At 38.0% G+C, this 15299-nt stretch overlaps 1 protein-coding gene across 18 annotated transcripts in view; it reads left to right on the forward strand.

Annotated features, from left to right (window-relative positions):
* Positions 1-15299, forward strand: part of LOC137294944 (neurofibromin-like) — an 85060-nt gene that overhangs the window by 40198 nt on the left and 29563 nt on the right. For 7 of the 18 annotated variants that reach the window (XM_067826202.1, XM_067826169.1, XM_067826210.1 and 4 more), the window contains exons 35-39: positions 1491-1547; positions 7172-7264; positions 10478-10645; positions 11149-11281; positions 14886-15032. In XM_067826202.1, coding sequence (XP_067682303.1) covers positions 1491-1547; positions 7172-7264; positions 10478-10645; positions 11149-11281; positions 14886-15032 — 598 coding nt within the window. The remainder of the gene's footprint in view (positions 1-1490; positions 1548-7171; positions 7265-10477; positions 10646-11148; positions 11282-14885; positions 15033-15299) is intronic. The other 11 variants (XM_067826186.1, XM_067826225.1, XM_067826217.1 and 8 more) reach the window with 4 other exon arrangements.

Consider the following 15299-nt stretch of genomic DNA (forward strand, 5'->3'; position numbering starts at 1 on the left):
AGGAATGACATGATTAACCTTTGAGGAACTTTGACCTGATTTAAATAAGGAATTTAATGAAAAACGGCATAAAATGAATTGAATTACAATGGGGATAACTGTACTGTGTTTGACGAATTGGAGACATGTACTGGTGGTTATATAGCCACAAATTTAGTTATATCATTGACACATTGCACAACTATATTTGCTGCTATATAACTACTGGTATACGTTCACCTATTCGTCAAACACAGTACAGTTATCCCCAAATCAGTTGGTCTAGCTGACCTAAAATGGGCTGACGTGAGACCTCCTTTAGCCAAAGAAGTCATTTTGATTTTAATGAGACTGCTTATCAGCCTTTGTTTTGGGTATGTACATCAACTCAGGATTCAGATCATGCAGTAGTTACATGATAATACTACTACTAATATTTTGTGGTTGTCACAGCTTGCACGGTATTGTTCTGTTGCATGTGACCCGCTATCCTGCATGACACTTGGAAATACTTTCTCTTGTTTAATATACTGAAAATAGTTTGGTAAAATATTTGTGATGAGAATTAAGGAAAAGAAAACATTACAGAAATCACTTGGGAAACATATTTTTTGAAAAAAAATTGGTGAATTTCAGTTGAAAGTGTTGTTCATTTTTACCTTGGATAGTAATTTCACATTTATAAAATGTACAATGTTTGATGTGAAATTGTTCCATATTTTGCAATTTGGGGGTTTTGGTTCTCTGGAAGTGATTTCTTCTATTTTCTTTTTTAAAACACATACTCAAGTCATCTCTTGTTAATGTAAAATGGCATTATGGTGATACTGGGGCTGATAATAAACTTCTTGGGAACAAAGAACATTCTTGTTAGGGTTAACAATATGATCCAGCATGCAGGCACGCTGTTGTTCTTTTGTGCATGACGTTCTACTCTGTTTTCTGTGTGCTGAGTTAGGGCCTTGAGTGTTTGTGTGCGAATATGAAAACACAGTTCAGATGCTACTTGCCAGAAACTACTGCTGAGTCACTACTGATATTTATTAGCATCAGACATGTCTGTGGACACAAACAGAATCTCCATTGTTTTGTTCCTGTTTCCATGGTGTATGATGTTGTGATAGCATGTCTGCATATTTTGCTGTCGTGCAAATATCATGAACATGACATTTATTCATTACAATCATGATTATAATATTAATATATCCAATTTTATAAAAATTAAAAGTCATAATGTTTAATCATCATTTTCTTTCAATAAGATCAGATTTGATCAAATAATCATTCTGTATATCATTTGTACATGATTAGTTGGCAGTTGTAATTTTGAAAGTTTTTGTATCATCAGCATGTCATTATGGTAATGTTTGATCTACCAAATTTTTACGGTTCGTCTAGAGTTTCAGCAGCATCATTGCTTCATGTACAACATCAAGGATGTTTTTTATCATCACTAGCCACCTGTAAGCTTTTTTCAGCGGCCATTTTGAAAGTGTAACTATCTGTTGTAGTCTGGAGGTACACACGGAGAATTACGTATGTGAGGCTGGGGACGGCCCGGCTCGCCTGTATGTATGCTAACATCATCTTAACATTGTCCTAACATCATCTTGCTCTAACCCTTGCCTTCCTCTCAGCCTAGCTCCTTTCACTGCCTTTGTGTACAGGCCGTTTGTAAAAAGTGCTGACTGTGCATTTTATATGCCTGATATTAAACAGGGCCCTGTTCCACAAAAAAGGGTTCAAAATTAATTTTTGTTTTCACTAGGTTTCGAAAATGATCCAATTTGCCTGCCCTCATTGGTAAAAGAGGAAGTCCACAGTAAAGATTAGTAGTCTTTCGGGTAACAGATACTATTGGAAACAAATAAGGGAACATATGAAGGTACAGGTGTTCCTTTATTATTTCCAGATTTTCACTCAGTGCAATTCATACCTTGTGAAGAACCCTGGAAAAGAATAACTCAACACTTGTGCTTTCATGTTTCCCGTTTCCTCGAGTGTATTAGGCATATGCATCGTGTATTTTAGTCTTTCCTGGATTTTGTCATCTTGGTCTTCTGAGCTCAAGTTCATTTCCACCCCTTCAAACTGTTCCTCGACTGTTGGAACTCTTTTTGATTAACAATGAGTTATAAGACCTACTTTGTGGATTGGGGTCCTTAAAGTTGTACAGAGTCTTTGGTCAATGTCATACTATTCTGTGGGTTGAAAATATGTTACTATTTCCTTTGAAGTGCCCAAAATGTAAGATAAGAGTTCCAGGGCCCCTGCAATGACCTTTAGAATTTCAGATGTAAGAGCCCTATGTATGAATGCATCAAACTTCAAGGACATAATCCATTCATAATTTGAAGTGGATATTTGCAAATGGAAAGTTGAATGCTCTGTTTTTCTCCCTCTATGATTTTTAACCCCAGGGTATATAGACTTGAGAATTTTCCACAGATTTCTGGGATTGTTAAACTAAAAATGCTTTATGGTTCAACTTCTTTATTATACAAGGTCACAATGTTTCGAGACAGATCCAAGTCTCTTCTTCAGGTGGAGTGAGGGTAAAACTAAAGGGTTGTAGTTTATATACACATAACAGTAGACCGATAACAATGGGTAACAAGATATACAGGTTTCTATTAGTTGATGTACAGGCTTTGATTGAATGATGTACAGGCTTCAACTGATTGGTGTGCAGGTTTGTGTTGATTAGGTTAACGAGTTACAGGTAAAGATATTTGGATAAGGTGAGAATAAGGTGGTTCCATGCATTGGGTAAGTAAACACCTCTGTCTCTGTTGTTTGAGGGCTTGTTCCGTGTTGTGACCTTGTATAATATAGAAGTTGAACCATAAAGCATTTTTAGTTTGATTCCTCCAACTTCTAAATGCCTTTGAAACAACTTCTGGGATTGTTGTCTTTGAGATGGATGTAAATCAGCAATAACAGACCCTAAGATCCCCGGATAAATTTTCAGTGTTGTTTGTGCTTTGTTGTGCCCATGTCTGAGTATTACATTCCAAATCCTCTTTAAGAACCATGTTTGATCTAATAGAAGTAACATCAACAAGACGTGGGCTTGTGGCTTTTGTAGACATACAACTTTTTCAAGCTTAAATATCTACTGCAAGCATAACTTACGACTTAAGTTACAAGCCCAAAGCCTCAATCTTGTAACATGCATTTTGGTGTGTTTGTGTATAGAATAGTGATAGTTTTCGGATATCAACGGTTTTATGATATTGCGACAGCAATAAGTCCATTCATGAAGTAGTTGGTCTTGGCTTATGATGGGATGTTTCGGTACAGATCCTGAACCCATTGTCAGGCAAGATTGTAATGATCTATTGAAACATCGCATCTGAATTTATTTAAAAAGTTCCTTTCATAAAGTTTCCTAGCTTGCTTATTGTTCAGCAGCTTTTAAAATGATAAACAGATAAAAGGTTTTGGCTCAGACTTCTTCAAAACTTTGATGAATTCTGAAAATTAGCTTTTGATTACTATTTGAATTATGATTTAGTACAGTCTTCAGTAATGAATAACTAGTTTTGAGGAAAGCACTATTGTAAGTGTTAAGAGCCTCAGACAAAGGCAGGGAGAGGACAGGTGCATGTTCCCCGTGTTAGTTCATCCTGACCATAGACTCGGGGGATACTACTAGGCATCCCGAAATAGGGAGAAATACTGTCTCCCGTGTTTTCATCCCAATATATTTTTCCCCATATTGTTAAGAACCCTTTTGTTTTTCTGTCTCATGCCCAAGTAACCTATTTGTGCTCACCCAATTGCTGTTGTCCAAAGTGATCTTAGCGCTACACTAGTCTAAGCGCTATTATTGAACACACCCTGTATGATAGAGTGAGTGAATGAGTTGGGTTTAAATGTCTTTTAGAATAGTATTCCAAGTGTATACTGGCATGTCAGCTTAATGTGGGTGGATACCCATTTAGGTTGGAATTGGTCTTCAGCAGCTCAAGTTTGTCCCGACTCATGGGATCGGCTGGTCAGACTCGCTGACTAGATTGCCGCATCTTAGTATCTCAGTTCCGTAGATTGATACTCATGCTGTTGATCACTGGTCTCTTTGGTCCAGACTGGATTATTTACAAACTGCTACCATATAGCTGGAATATTGCTCAGTGTGGTGTTTAAGAACAAACAAACAAATATAAATGGTGGAAGGTAATGTAGTTTGATTGTTGCTGAGTGTGATGTTTTGTGTAATAAACATGCACTAAGCTTAGAGATCAGAGTTGGAGTAATGTGTGACCTGGCTGATTGTCTGTGATCGTCTTTTTCCTCTTCTCATGAAAACTGGTGTAAACAAGATATATCTTGTTCTGTCTAGATTACGTCCCACATGTAGTGCCAAAGTTGAATTCATAATTACCATATATTCTTGAGTATGGTGTGTGCCTGAGCATAATGTCCACCCATCTAGAAAAATTAGTGTTTTGGGCTAAAACATTTTAGAGTATTGAGGGCAGAAAGAAATGTAAAAAAACCTACACCATTTCCCTTAAACAAATTCAGTTGTCAGCAAACACTTCAAAATTCATTGAGGCTTGTATAATGCACTTACCCCTCTACTCAGCTGTGAGGTTTTGTTTTTTCAAAATCATGCACTATGCTAAAGAAAATATGGTAGTATCTCCAACGTTATTTTATTGCTGAATTCCCCTATTGCAAATTGATTCTGCTGAAATATTGCTGATTTGGTCATTATACGACATTCACTAGCAACATCATCAAATCATCTGTTTCACAAGTGAGAGTTGGGTAGGATGCAGCTTTGAACAATATGTGTCAGTGTCACGATCAAGCCTTCAGATTTGGGTGTTCCCATGGTTACATGCTTTATATGCAACAGACCACAATTTGAATTTTGACCTGAAGGCTATGGATATTGTTCAAGAATGCCTTTTTATACCTGTCAAATATTGTTATATATTTCATTTCCAAACGTTTGTTAAAACAAACTGTGATACTGGTCAAAATAGTGAACCTTTCTTTCAGTGCTTCAGCTGTTGGATGATGTTATCTTCAAAGAATTGTTTCTCTCTTAATTGTATGTCAGCAGAGCTTTTTGTGCTCTTACAGTTGTTAGTGAAATGTTTTCTGGAAAATATCGGTATTTGTGACCAAGCCTTCATTTTTCTCACTCTATATCATTTAAAACACAATAAATATCTGTGATCATCTTTTCATTGTGAGTTGATATAGGTTGCCCAGTCATCAGAGGTATCACAATATGTAGAGTTATCCCCCTTGTGAAGGCCAGGAACATGTGATTGGGTTTTTGAAAACAGATTTGCCCCTTTGCTTGTGATTTCCAAGTGATAAACATATGCATCACTAGGTTTTACTTTCTCATTAAACTGACACTGGGTGAAAGAACTGGAACTCAAAATGATATTCAGCCCAGCTCACTCACTCATACCACATTTAGATAATACGATGTGATGTTGAATGGTGTAACAGTGAGAAATAATTAAACTTTGGAAGCAGCCATTCTTTACAGTGCACACGAGCTACACAGTTATCTAAGGTTACAGAAATTGCTGTGCAGAGTTGTTTCCTTTGTTGAGCCAGAATCTGGTGATCATAATTTTCATATTTTCAAATTCCCGATTTGCTGTGTTGTCTTTGTTTTGACAGCACCGTAGTCTTAGGTTTCACCAAATTCAGAAATATTTGAAACCTGCGTTATTCTGGGTTTCCTCCCATGTTAAGCAGACATGCATCAATATAACAGATGTATCATTCACAGCAGTGTCATGTCCAGGCCACTGACTTATCTTGATTGGATATCAAACTGAGGAATAGCTCATGTATGTAGCTGTAATAAACCATAAGCAACACAATTTCACCATTTCATCTGTTTAGGAGCAGTCTTGAAGAATGCTAGCATTGAATGCCAGACTGAGGCCTGACAGTATTTGCTATGAAATGAAATTAGCCTATCATATTGAGGCCCCCGAAGTTCCATTCATGCTTGTTGTGTTTGTCAGCTACCATCATTCATGTTACCTGATACCTGTTGTGTGCTTCTTGCTCCCTTCTGCATAGGTGTAGGACTCCGATCTACAGCAGAGCTCAAATCCATGGCAGTTCGGAGAATATATGGCAGAAATGTACGATCTCTTTGTATGACTTCATGAAGAGGATTAACTATGTCATAACCTCTATAAAACCAGTCCCATTGAGGCATGCTTCCCTCTATGTATGAGATTTCTGCAGTGACATCTTGTGCAATACCTTCATGTTTTATGTAGTATCATTTCCTTTTGGAAATTATTCCTTCAGTGACATCACTCTTTCTATGATGTCATTGCCTTTAGAACATCATTCCTGCTATGACTTCCTTCCCTTTTGGAAATTATTCCTTCAGTGACATCACCCCTTCTGTGACATACTTTACTCTGTGACATCATTCCCACAATGATATTCTTTTTGGACATCATTTCCCTATGACATCATTTTTTCATGTAACATCATTCAGTCTATGACATCCTTCCATCTCTGACATCCTTTCCCTAATGGCATCATTCTCTCAAAAACTTCATCCCCACTGTGACTTCATTCTCTTTTTGACATCAATCCCCAAAACTTCATTACTTCTCTTGTTAACATCACATCTCCTATTCTCCTATTGCCACTTTTTCTCTCCATAATATTAATTTCAGAGATCAGCTCTATTTTCTACTGAAAAACTTCTTTGTCATTCATGTGGCCATGCAAATAAAAATAACATCTGCCTTTTCTGAAGATCTGCCATGAATATGAGATTCCGCTTCTGATCCAAGTCCTTCACAGATGTTAGTCTTTCGTAGCTGATCTAGCACTCCTCAACGTAGTGTGCATGTAGCATTAGTGTGGATAGTAGTCTGTGTCAGCTGCCCGGAGTTAGTCAAGAAATAACTTTAGTTTGCGATTCAAAGTATCATCGTGCTTTTATCTTTTAGTTGACACCGTTAAGAATTTTTAAAAAAATATAATATTCATATTCTGGGAGCATTTGGACGTCTGTAGTAGATACCTGTTTTCTCAGTTTCTGAGACACTTAAATAGTATTAACCAAATTGAATAAGAAGATATCCCTTTAGAGACTGATATCAAATTAGAACCATTGTAGCTTGCTATGAGTGAGACGTACAAAGCCAAATGCTCCCTGAGTGAGACAAGTTTATTTCAGGGATCACAAGGCTGTGGGAAGACGACCATTTGACAAAATGGCGACACTGTTGGCGTATCTTGGGCCTCCAGAGCATCGGCCTCTTGACTCTCAGTGAGTGAACTGTCTCCTTCCTAACAAGGTTTCCTGCAATCATTGTCAGTATATTAAAGTCCTGTTGTCGTCAACCAGGATTTTCAAATATTGGTGCACATGAAAATATGTTGCACACGAAAGCAGGTTGCACCAAAATAAGAAAACTATATGATCGGATAATATGTCAGGGTTGTGGGTACAGAAGGGTTGGGTGCTGGGAGGGACAATGGGTCAGTGGATATTCCATCCTTTCATCTTGGTTTGGACTTACCTTTCCTTCATATCATGTTTTGGTTATATATAGCCCCATGCTGTTACCTTTAGGTGAGGGTCAGCGGGGTAGCCTTCTGGTTAAGGGCTCACCAAGAACCCCTGTTTGATTCCCCACTTGGGTACAGTGTGTGAAACCCTGGTGCCACCAGCCGTGATATTGTTGGAATATTGTCCAGAGCAGTGTAAAACTAAACACATTACAAATAGGTGATGGGTAGTCATGTGGTTTACTCATCATGCCAACAGACCGAGTTCAGTTCCACATTGGTTTGATGTGTGGAGTTCAGCTCTGATGTACCCAACAGTAATATTCTTGGATTATTCTGGAAACATTCAAAGATGGCTCTAACTGTTCCTTCAGAAACATTAACCATTTTCTGGAAAATTACAGAGTGTGAGTTATGCCCACTATGTTTCCTGCAATAATTGTCTCAAAACCTCATTTGTTTCTAAAAGTTATTGAAATATGTTTAAGTAACAGTAACTGTGAGGCAAACAGATCTCACAAAAATGATGAGATGGGGATTCAAGTTTCTAGTAAGTGTGTGGGCAGATTGTATTGAGAGTCCACAAGTGATTTGGAGGAAATATTGTATCTCCCTTAATCCCACAACCTGTATGAATCACATAACAAACTGTTTGTGATTCTGTGCTTGTATAATGGCCAACACCTGCCCAAGTCTTAGTCCCTGTGTTGTCTGGGTGAGGAAAGGTCCTTAAAATGCCAAAGAGGGTACATTGGATGATGTGTCAAGTCTCTCTGACCCTCGGCTGAATATGTGTCTTATTGCCACAGTGGTGTAGAACCTCTAAGCCTTCAGTCACTGGTTGTCTGGTACTAATTATTCAAAGCCTGTCGTATGGCTGCAATACTGCTGAATACAAGGTCAACCAACATTCACAAACAAGCAGTCTCCAGCTTCCATATTCTGTCAGGGAAGGTTGACAGGGGCATAGCTACTATTATAAAAAAAAAGCCCGGTCTTACACATGATTGTTCCTAAAAAGGTTGGGCAAGCCCTCAGTACTATCTACTTTTAAAGCTAGGCAATGTGTTGCGCTTACACAAAGCAATTGGCTTGCTACTCGCCAGTCTGATACAACTGAATTCCACTGGTGTACCAGCCAAGGAGGACAGCTTCATTCTCTGTGCAAAACCGGTCCAGTATTGTTCTTATAAGACCGTAGAACTGTTAGCTAGATGTTTCTGCAGGGTTGGGGTGTAGCTTGCTTCTCATTGCTTATGTAGCCAACATCTTAACATTAGCTATCAACAGTCCCCATGTCTCACAGACAAATAGAATTACTATTGTTATCATCATCATCATCATCATCATCATCATCATCATCATCATCATCATCATGATCACCATGATCATCATCATGTCATTTTTGTTATGCATTCTCCTGTTTGGATACCGGTAAGAGTGTCGGTGTGTGGGAACCTCTGCTTGTTATAAGAGGCTACAAACTGGATTGGGTTGTCAGACTTGGTAGCTTGATTGCTTGGATCGATGCTCGTTATACGTCACAGGACTGTCTGTCCAGACTCAATTGTTTTCAGACTGCCTACAGCACTGGTATTGCTGAATTCATCATGCAGACAGTTTTGGGTAGGCAGGTGGACAATGTAGACATGCCCAGGACTGGGGATGCATGGAACCCTTACGTGGATCCAGATCAGAAATGTCCTCAGCAGCTTTTTATGTTATTTATGAGAGGTATGATTGATTGGGTGGCCAGGCTTTTTGACTTAGGGATTGCATGGTTGCTGTTCCATTTTGGAATAATGCTATGTTGGGGTTCGACTACAAACAAAAACTTTAAATGTGGAGCAGGGTTATTGTCATAGTTTGTTCTTTGATGATAAGAAACACTTTATTGTACATGTGAAAACTTGAATATTTTTGTCCTTAACCTTTGGTAAATTTCAGTGTACCCAGCTATGGTGAAGTTTTACGAAATGAGGTTCTGAGTAAGATAAAAAACAATAAAGAATGTCTACATCAGAGATAAAATTGTAACAGATGTTATATTTGGAATTACAATTTCTTAGTAAAGTACAAATTCTAGTACTTTTTTTGGTGAGCCCCATCTGAGATTCGAACCCACAGTCTCAGAGTCTGGCGCCTAATCGCTAGCACACAAAGTCAACCACCTATCTAGCTCAGCCACCGCAATTTCCACAAAACTGAAAGTCGGACAACTGGTAGTCTAGACTTGGGGCTTTGTGTACTCGTCTGATAAATGTTTATTGGCATGGCTCCCACGGCCAAAAGCTGTGATTACACAATGCCATTTAGGAAGTGTCCTGAACAAAATTAGTTCAAACATGGAAGAAATATTGTAAAAGATTTTCAGTGGTATTTACAGGTAGTTATGCACCCCAAGTTTAAAGTTTACTGGAAAATTATAGGGTCTTTAAAGAAGGGTCAGAAATTAGTAATATGAGTTACCTGCTAGTGACAAATGGCAGGCATTTGCATAATATTGGTTTCACTTTTCCACATCGTCATAAATTTCTTTTTTTTAGCACAGAATGAGGATCCATGGTTGAAATAATAGAAATCCAGTTGGAGATTTTTAACTTCATTACAGGATTTTAAATAATTTGTCTTTGATTAAACTTTACATTTTTCTGGAAAATCGAAGTTTTTGAAAAAAAACTTCATTTCAGTTTTTAAGAGTATATTCACTTCACATTTACAAATTTTGGATGTTTGGTGGGGTTGTCAGATTCATGTGTAATATTTTAATAATGGTTTGGGCCAGTAAGGAGTGACAGTAACATAGTACTAAAACATTGATTAGGTGGGTTAGTGGTGAAAGTGTTGGTTCATAGCACTAAACGGCTGGGTTCAGTTCCTCACTTGATTACTATGTGTAAATTTACTGGGGAAAATGATAAAATTCACTCGCATAATGCTACATGTTCTTACCTCCCTTGTTTGCCTGAAGGTGGAGCAGCATGGACATGACAAGCACCAAGTTTGAAGAGATCATGTCTAAACACAACATGCACGAGAAGGATGAGTTTAAATCGTTGAAAAACCAACACATCTTCTACCAGGCGGGGACGAGCAAGGGAGGCAACCCTGTATTCTACTACATCGCTAGGAGATACAAGTCAGTAACTTCATCCATCACCAGTTTAGATTTTTGGGAGTCATTGTTTTGTTGTTGATCAGTGATGTTCATGTTATCATGTTTTGCCTCAAATAATTTTATTAAACATCTGCTTTGGAAATTGTTGCTTCCTTCTCCAGATGTGCATTGATCGCCTTGTCTATAAGTACACCAGTTAACTGTGGAGAGTTGTGTCCCTTGGGCACAACAGGAGCCTATTATTGTAGGTTTGAATCTCCAGTTATCTTTCTCGGCTTATGCGCACCATACTAGCATCACTTGTGGTTCTCACTAAAAGACCTGGACCTAGAATTTTGAAGATCTCTTTGCACTAAGATAATCGTAAGTGCCATACACTAGCAGTAACTTACGACTATCTTAGTGCTAAGAGAGCTTCGAAAACCAAATTCCTGCATCATATTGCACTGATAGCTAGGCAACATGTAATAAACTGGAATGTGGTTTAAGCAAGGGCTTAACCAACTGACTGATTCCTCTTCCAGAGTGGGTGAAATTAATGGTGACCTGTTGATCTACCATGTGCTTCTCACTCTCAAGCCCTTCTACCACAAGCCCTTCGAGCTGGTCATTGACTTCACCCACACATGCTCTGAGAACCGATTCAGGGTAAGTATGGTATGTTCCACTGTTTATTCTCCTGCATGGTCTTCTCTGCATGGAGGATGGGTGTTCTGCATGTTGGGTGATGGTGTTCTGCTTGATTATGACGGCTGCTCTATAATGTTAATGATTGGCCTGCTGTGCTTGATTGACAAAGGCAGTGTTTTGCATGGTCGGTGAGTGTGGTGCTGTGCATGGTCGATCTGTGTGCTCTCCTGCAGTGTTGGTGATTGTGCTTGCTTGACAAAAGTGGTTCTCTGCATGGTTGGCGAGTGTGGTGGTATGCATGGTTGGTGTGTGTACTGCTCTGCAGTCAGTGAGTGTACTGCTCTGCATGGTTGGTGAGTGTGGTGCCCTGCATGGTTGATGAGCACACTACTCTGCAGTGTCATTGTGTCTGGTGCTCTGCACGACTGGTGAGTATGATGTTCTGCAAGGTTAGTGAGTGTGGTGGTCTGCATGGTTGGTGAATTTGCTACAGTGCATGGTTAATCGAGTTGATCTGATCTGTGAGGATGGCATCTGTATGATTGGTGAGTGGTGTTGTGCATTGCTGGGATTGTTGCTCTTCATGACTGGTGAGATTTCAGCTGTATTCTGTACATATCTTACCTGATTTTATGCATGACAGACATTTGTGTGCTCTGCACAGACCTGTTCATCAAATTAGTTATCTTGTTTTAGTGGCATTCTAGAATTTGCCAGTATAGAGATGATACAACTTTATGGATGATCAACTTCTAACACAAATAAAGAAGTTGATCATCCATAAAGTTGTGTCATCTCTAAAGTGGTCATAATCAAAGACTAGCTTAACTCCTAGCACAGACCTATGATGGTCCTAATGTAACATATGCTTAAAGAAGCATCATTGGTGGTGATTCTGCTGTATGTTCTGTACACAACTGGTCGTGCTTCAGCTGTAATATGAAAGTCCTACTGGGTGTGAATACTGAAGCTGTAAATTATATTGTAAAGCATTCCCTCTGGATTATAGTTGCCAGTTTTCTGTGGGTAATGAAAGAGATGATTTTTCTAAAAATGATTAAGTAACAGATGTCTGTAGTGGTAGAGTTCTGCTGTTATCTTCCTTGGTGGTGATGTCACAAGATTGTCCTTTGAAAACCCTCAAAATGTTTTCTCTGTTGGCCACATACAGACATTTCACAGAATTTTTTAAGAGATTTTTATGCCCCCGCTTAATTGGAAGGGGGCATATAGGGTTACATTCTGTGTCCGTCCATAAGAAAGAGGGAATGTACTCTCTCTACTTCTTCATTAAAGAACGTCCTGTGGAAGTCAGTGAACTTATACATGGGCTTTCTTGGGACTCTAATGGGTGCATCTCATAGTTTGTTTGTGTATTTCTCTAACTTTAAAGACATTTGAACTTAATTACATTTTGCTGAATTTCTTTATGATGTTAGTGCTATTGGGGATTAAAGGGTGGGGAAGGGGGTTACGTTATCCACTTCTCCTCAAAAACTAAAGTATGGAATTCATTTAGATTACACATGTGCGTTCTGGAGACTCTAAAGGTGTGCATCTCATATTTTGATTTTGTATTTTATTTATTTCTCCAATTTTAATGCCATTTGAACTTACATAAATTTTATTGAATTTCTCTCTAAATATAGTGTTACAGGGGTTGAAGTTTATCCACTTCTCCATGAAAGGTGCTCAACAGAATTGATAGCATTTCTACTTGTGTTTCATTGGGACTCATCTCATACCTTGTTCATCCAGTGTCTTATTTTTGTCACTTGTAGAGATGTATGAACTCTTAATTTGGTTCTATTCATCCTGTTCGTCCCATACAGCACAGGGTGTACTTTATTCACTTCTCCTCAAAACCACTGCAAAAAGTCATTTAGCTTGCATATGTCTTTTATAGAAACCCTAATGGTGTGCATCTACATATTTTGTTTTTGTATATTATGTTTTTTTATGTTTAGAGACATTTAAACTTAGATAAATTTTGTGGAATTTCTCTCTGATGATGGGGAAATAGGGTATTAAGTCTATCCACTTCTCCATAAAAGCTGCTTAACAAAACTGATTAAGAGTATACATGTGTTTCGTTGGGACTCGAAAGGTGTGCATCTCACAGTTGCATAGATGTTTAATGAACTTGTTTTGTAGAAATTAATCATTAGAGCACATTCAGTGTAGGGGAAACGCTTCTCACAACAGCGAAGACACCATGTCCCCAGACTCAACAATATATGAAACTGTTCCTTTTTCTTCATTAGTGTTGAGGGATCAGTTGTAGTTCCATGTGTTTGATGAGCTTCAAGCTTTGGTCTCTGTGTCGTGTTATGGTTTATTGATGCTGAATGAAGTATTGGATGGATGTGGATCCAGTGTGCAGAACAAAGAATACATTTTGGAGCTGCTTGTTATATACAAATGCTAATGAGAATGAATTTTTGTATGTTATAATTAAAAAAAGACAGCTGTAATTCTCTAAGTCATTATGCTAACTACTGTCCGACTATAAGAATTAAGAAAAGTTCTAGGTCACATGCAACGTAAAAACACAACTTTGCAGATTCTGATACCTTTCGGTATGCACTTACCGAAACAAGTCATCAAAAATGCCAAGTCAACCTATAAAGTTAAAAAAAAATGTGATGAACAAAAGCCCGCGAAATCAAAATTCAAATGATTTACATATTTTCCCCCAGCGCAGGGGGAAAAGTGGTTTGAACAGCTATGCTTCGCGCATAGTGCACACGCAGTGAATAGGTTCGCAGAGCTTGAAACAGTATGCCTACTTGGAGTATGACGTTGTAAGCAGTAGTCTAATCTTGGTTGTGTATACCAACAAGTAAATAACATTCTTGTTACATAAAAAAAAACATGTTGACTGTGATAAGCAGACTCTGTCACAGAAAAAACTCAATGTCTGGTTTATTGACACCTATATGTCTACCTGCGTGTCTGCTAATGACAATATGCAATGCACAACTTCAGTTGCATTTTCAATTTGAAATTAATACCTATTGGGCTTATAAGACATAAACAAAGGGCCGGCTAAGCATATCTGCAAAAGAACCAATCTCCAATGAAAAGGATTTGTTACACTTAAGTGCATACCCACTGGTTCTGACTGGTTCCGGTATCGCAGCTGTTAAGTTTCGTGAGAGGTAAACCCAAGCACAAATTATTGCACTTTTGATTTGTGATTATACACTTATAATTTTGTTTATTTGTTTTTTTCGTAATCTGCAATGCATTTTTTATATCATGAATAAGTGATAACTGTTTTAATTATGCTTGATTTTTTTGGTTGCATGTGACCTTAAAGGATTACACATTTTTAATGTTTTTAAAGATAATCTTTCTTTCATGATTTATTTTGTAGCTCTGACTGAGAAAATGATTTAGAAAATATATCTCCTAAGATATTCATGATCCCTAATGGATTTTGTCAAGTATATTTTGTAATGTGCAAATTTGATTAATTTTTAATAATTTTCTCATATTCTCATATCAGTGAAGCTGTTATTTTAATAACGTTCCATCTAAGTATTCATTTAAACACCAAACAAGACACTGCAGTTCAGTGCCCACATTCAAAGCTTGTGTGAGTCTGTCTACTTATCATCTGTTTCAGACCGACTTCTTGTCAAAATGGTTCGTGGTGATGCCAGAGAATGTGTATCAGAACATTGTCGCCGCCTACATCTACAACTGCAATTCCTGGGTGCGAGAATACACCAAGTACCATGATCGTATCCTCGCTCCTCTTCGAGTCAACTATGTGAGTAAATCAACACTTGCAACACTATCTAGTTCAGGATATTAACGTTAAAGCTTGTGTAAAATTTTCAGGTTTGTGGGGCAAAGTGCTTCAAATAATATCATAAATCATGTGTAACTGACTTCCGAAATAAGTATGAATGTGACATTTAACTTAAGTCCTGTGTTTATTACTGATGGGCAAGCAAATTTGTATATGATGCTGTACTGGTGTCCAGTTGACTTTCCAATGTTGATTATGCTGCTGTTTCAAAAAATCAGCAAGAAA

The sequence above is a fragment of the Haliotis asinina genome, chromosome 1, assembly GCF_037392515.1.
Source record: "Haliotis asinina isolate JCU_RB_2024 chromosome 1, JCU_Hal_asi_v2, whole genome shotgun sequence".
NCBI lineage: Eukaryota > Metazoa > Mollusca > Gastropoda > Lepetellida > Haliotidae > Haliotis > Haliotis asinina.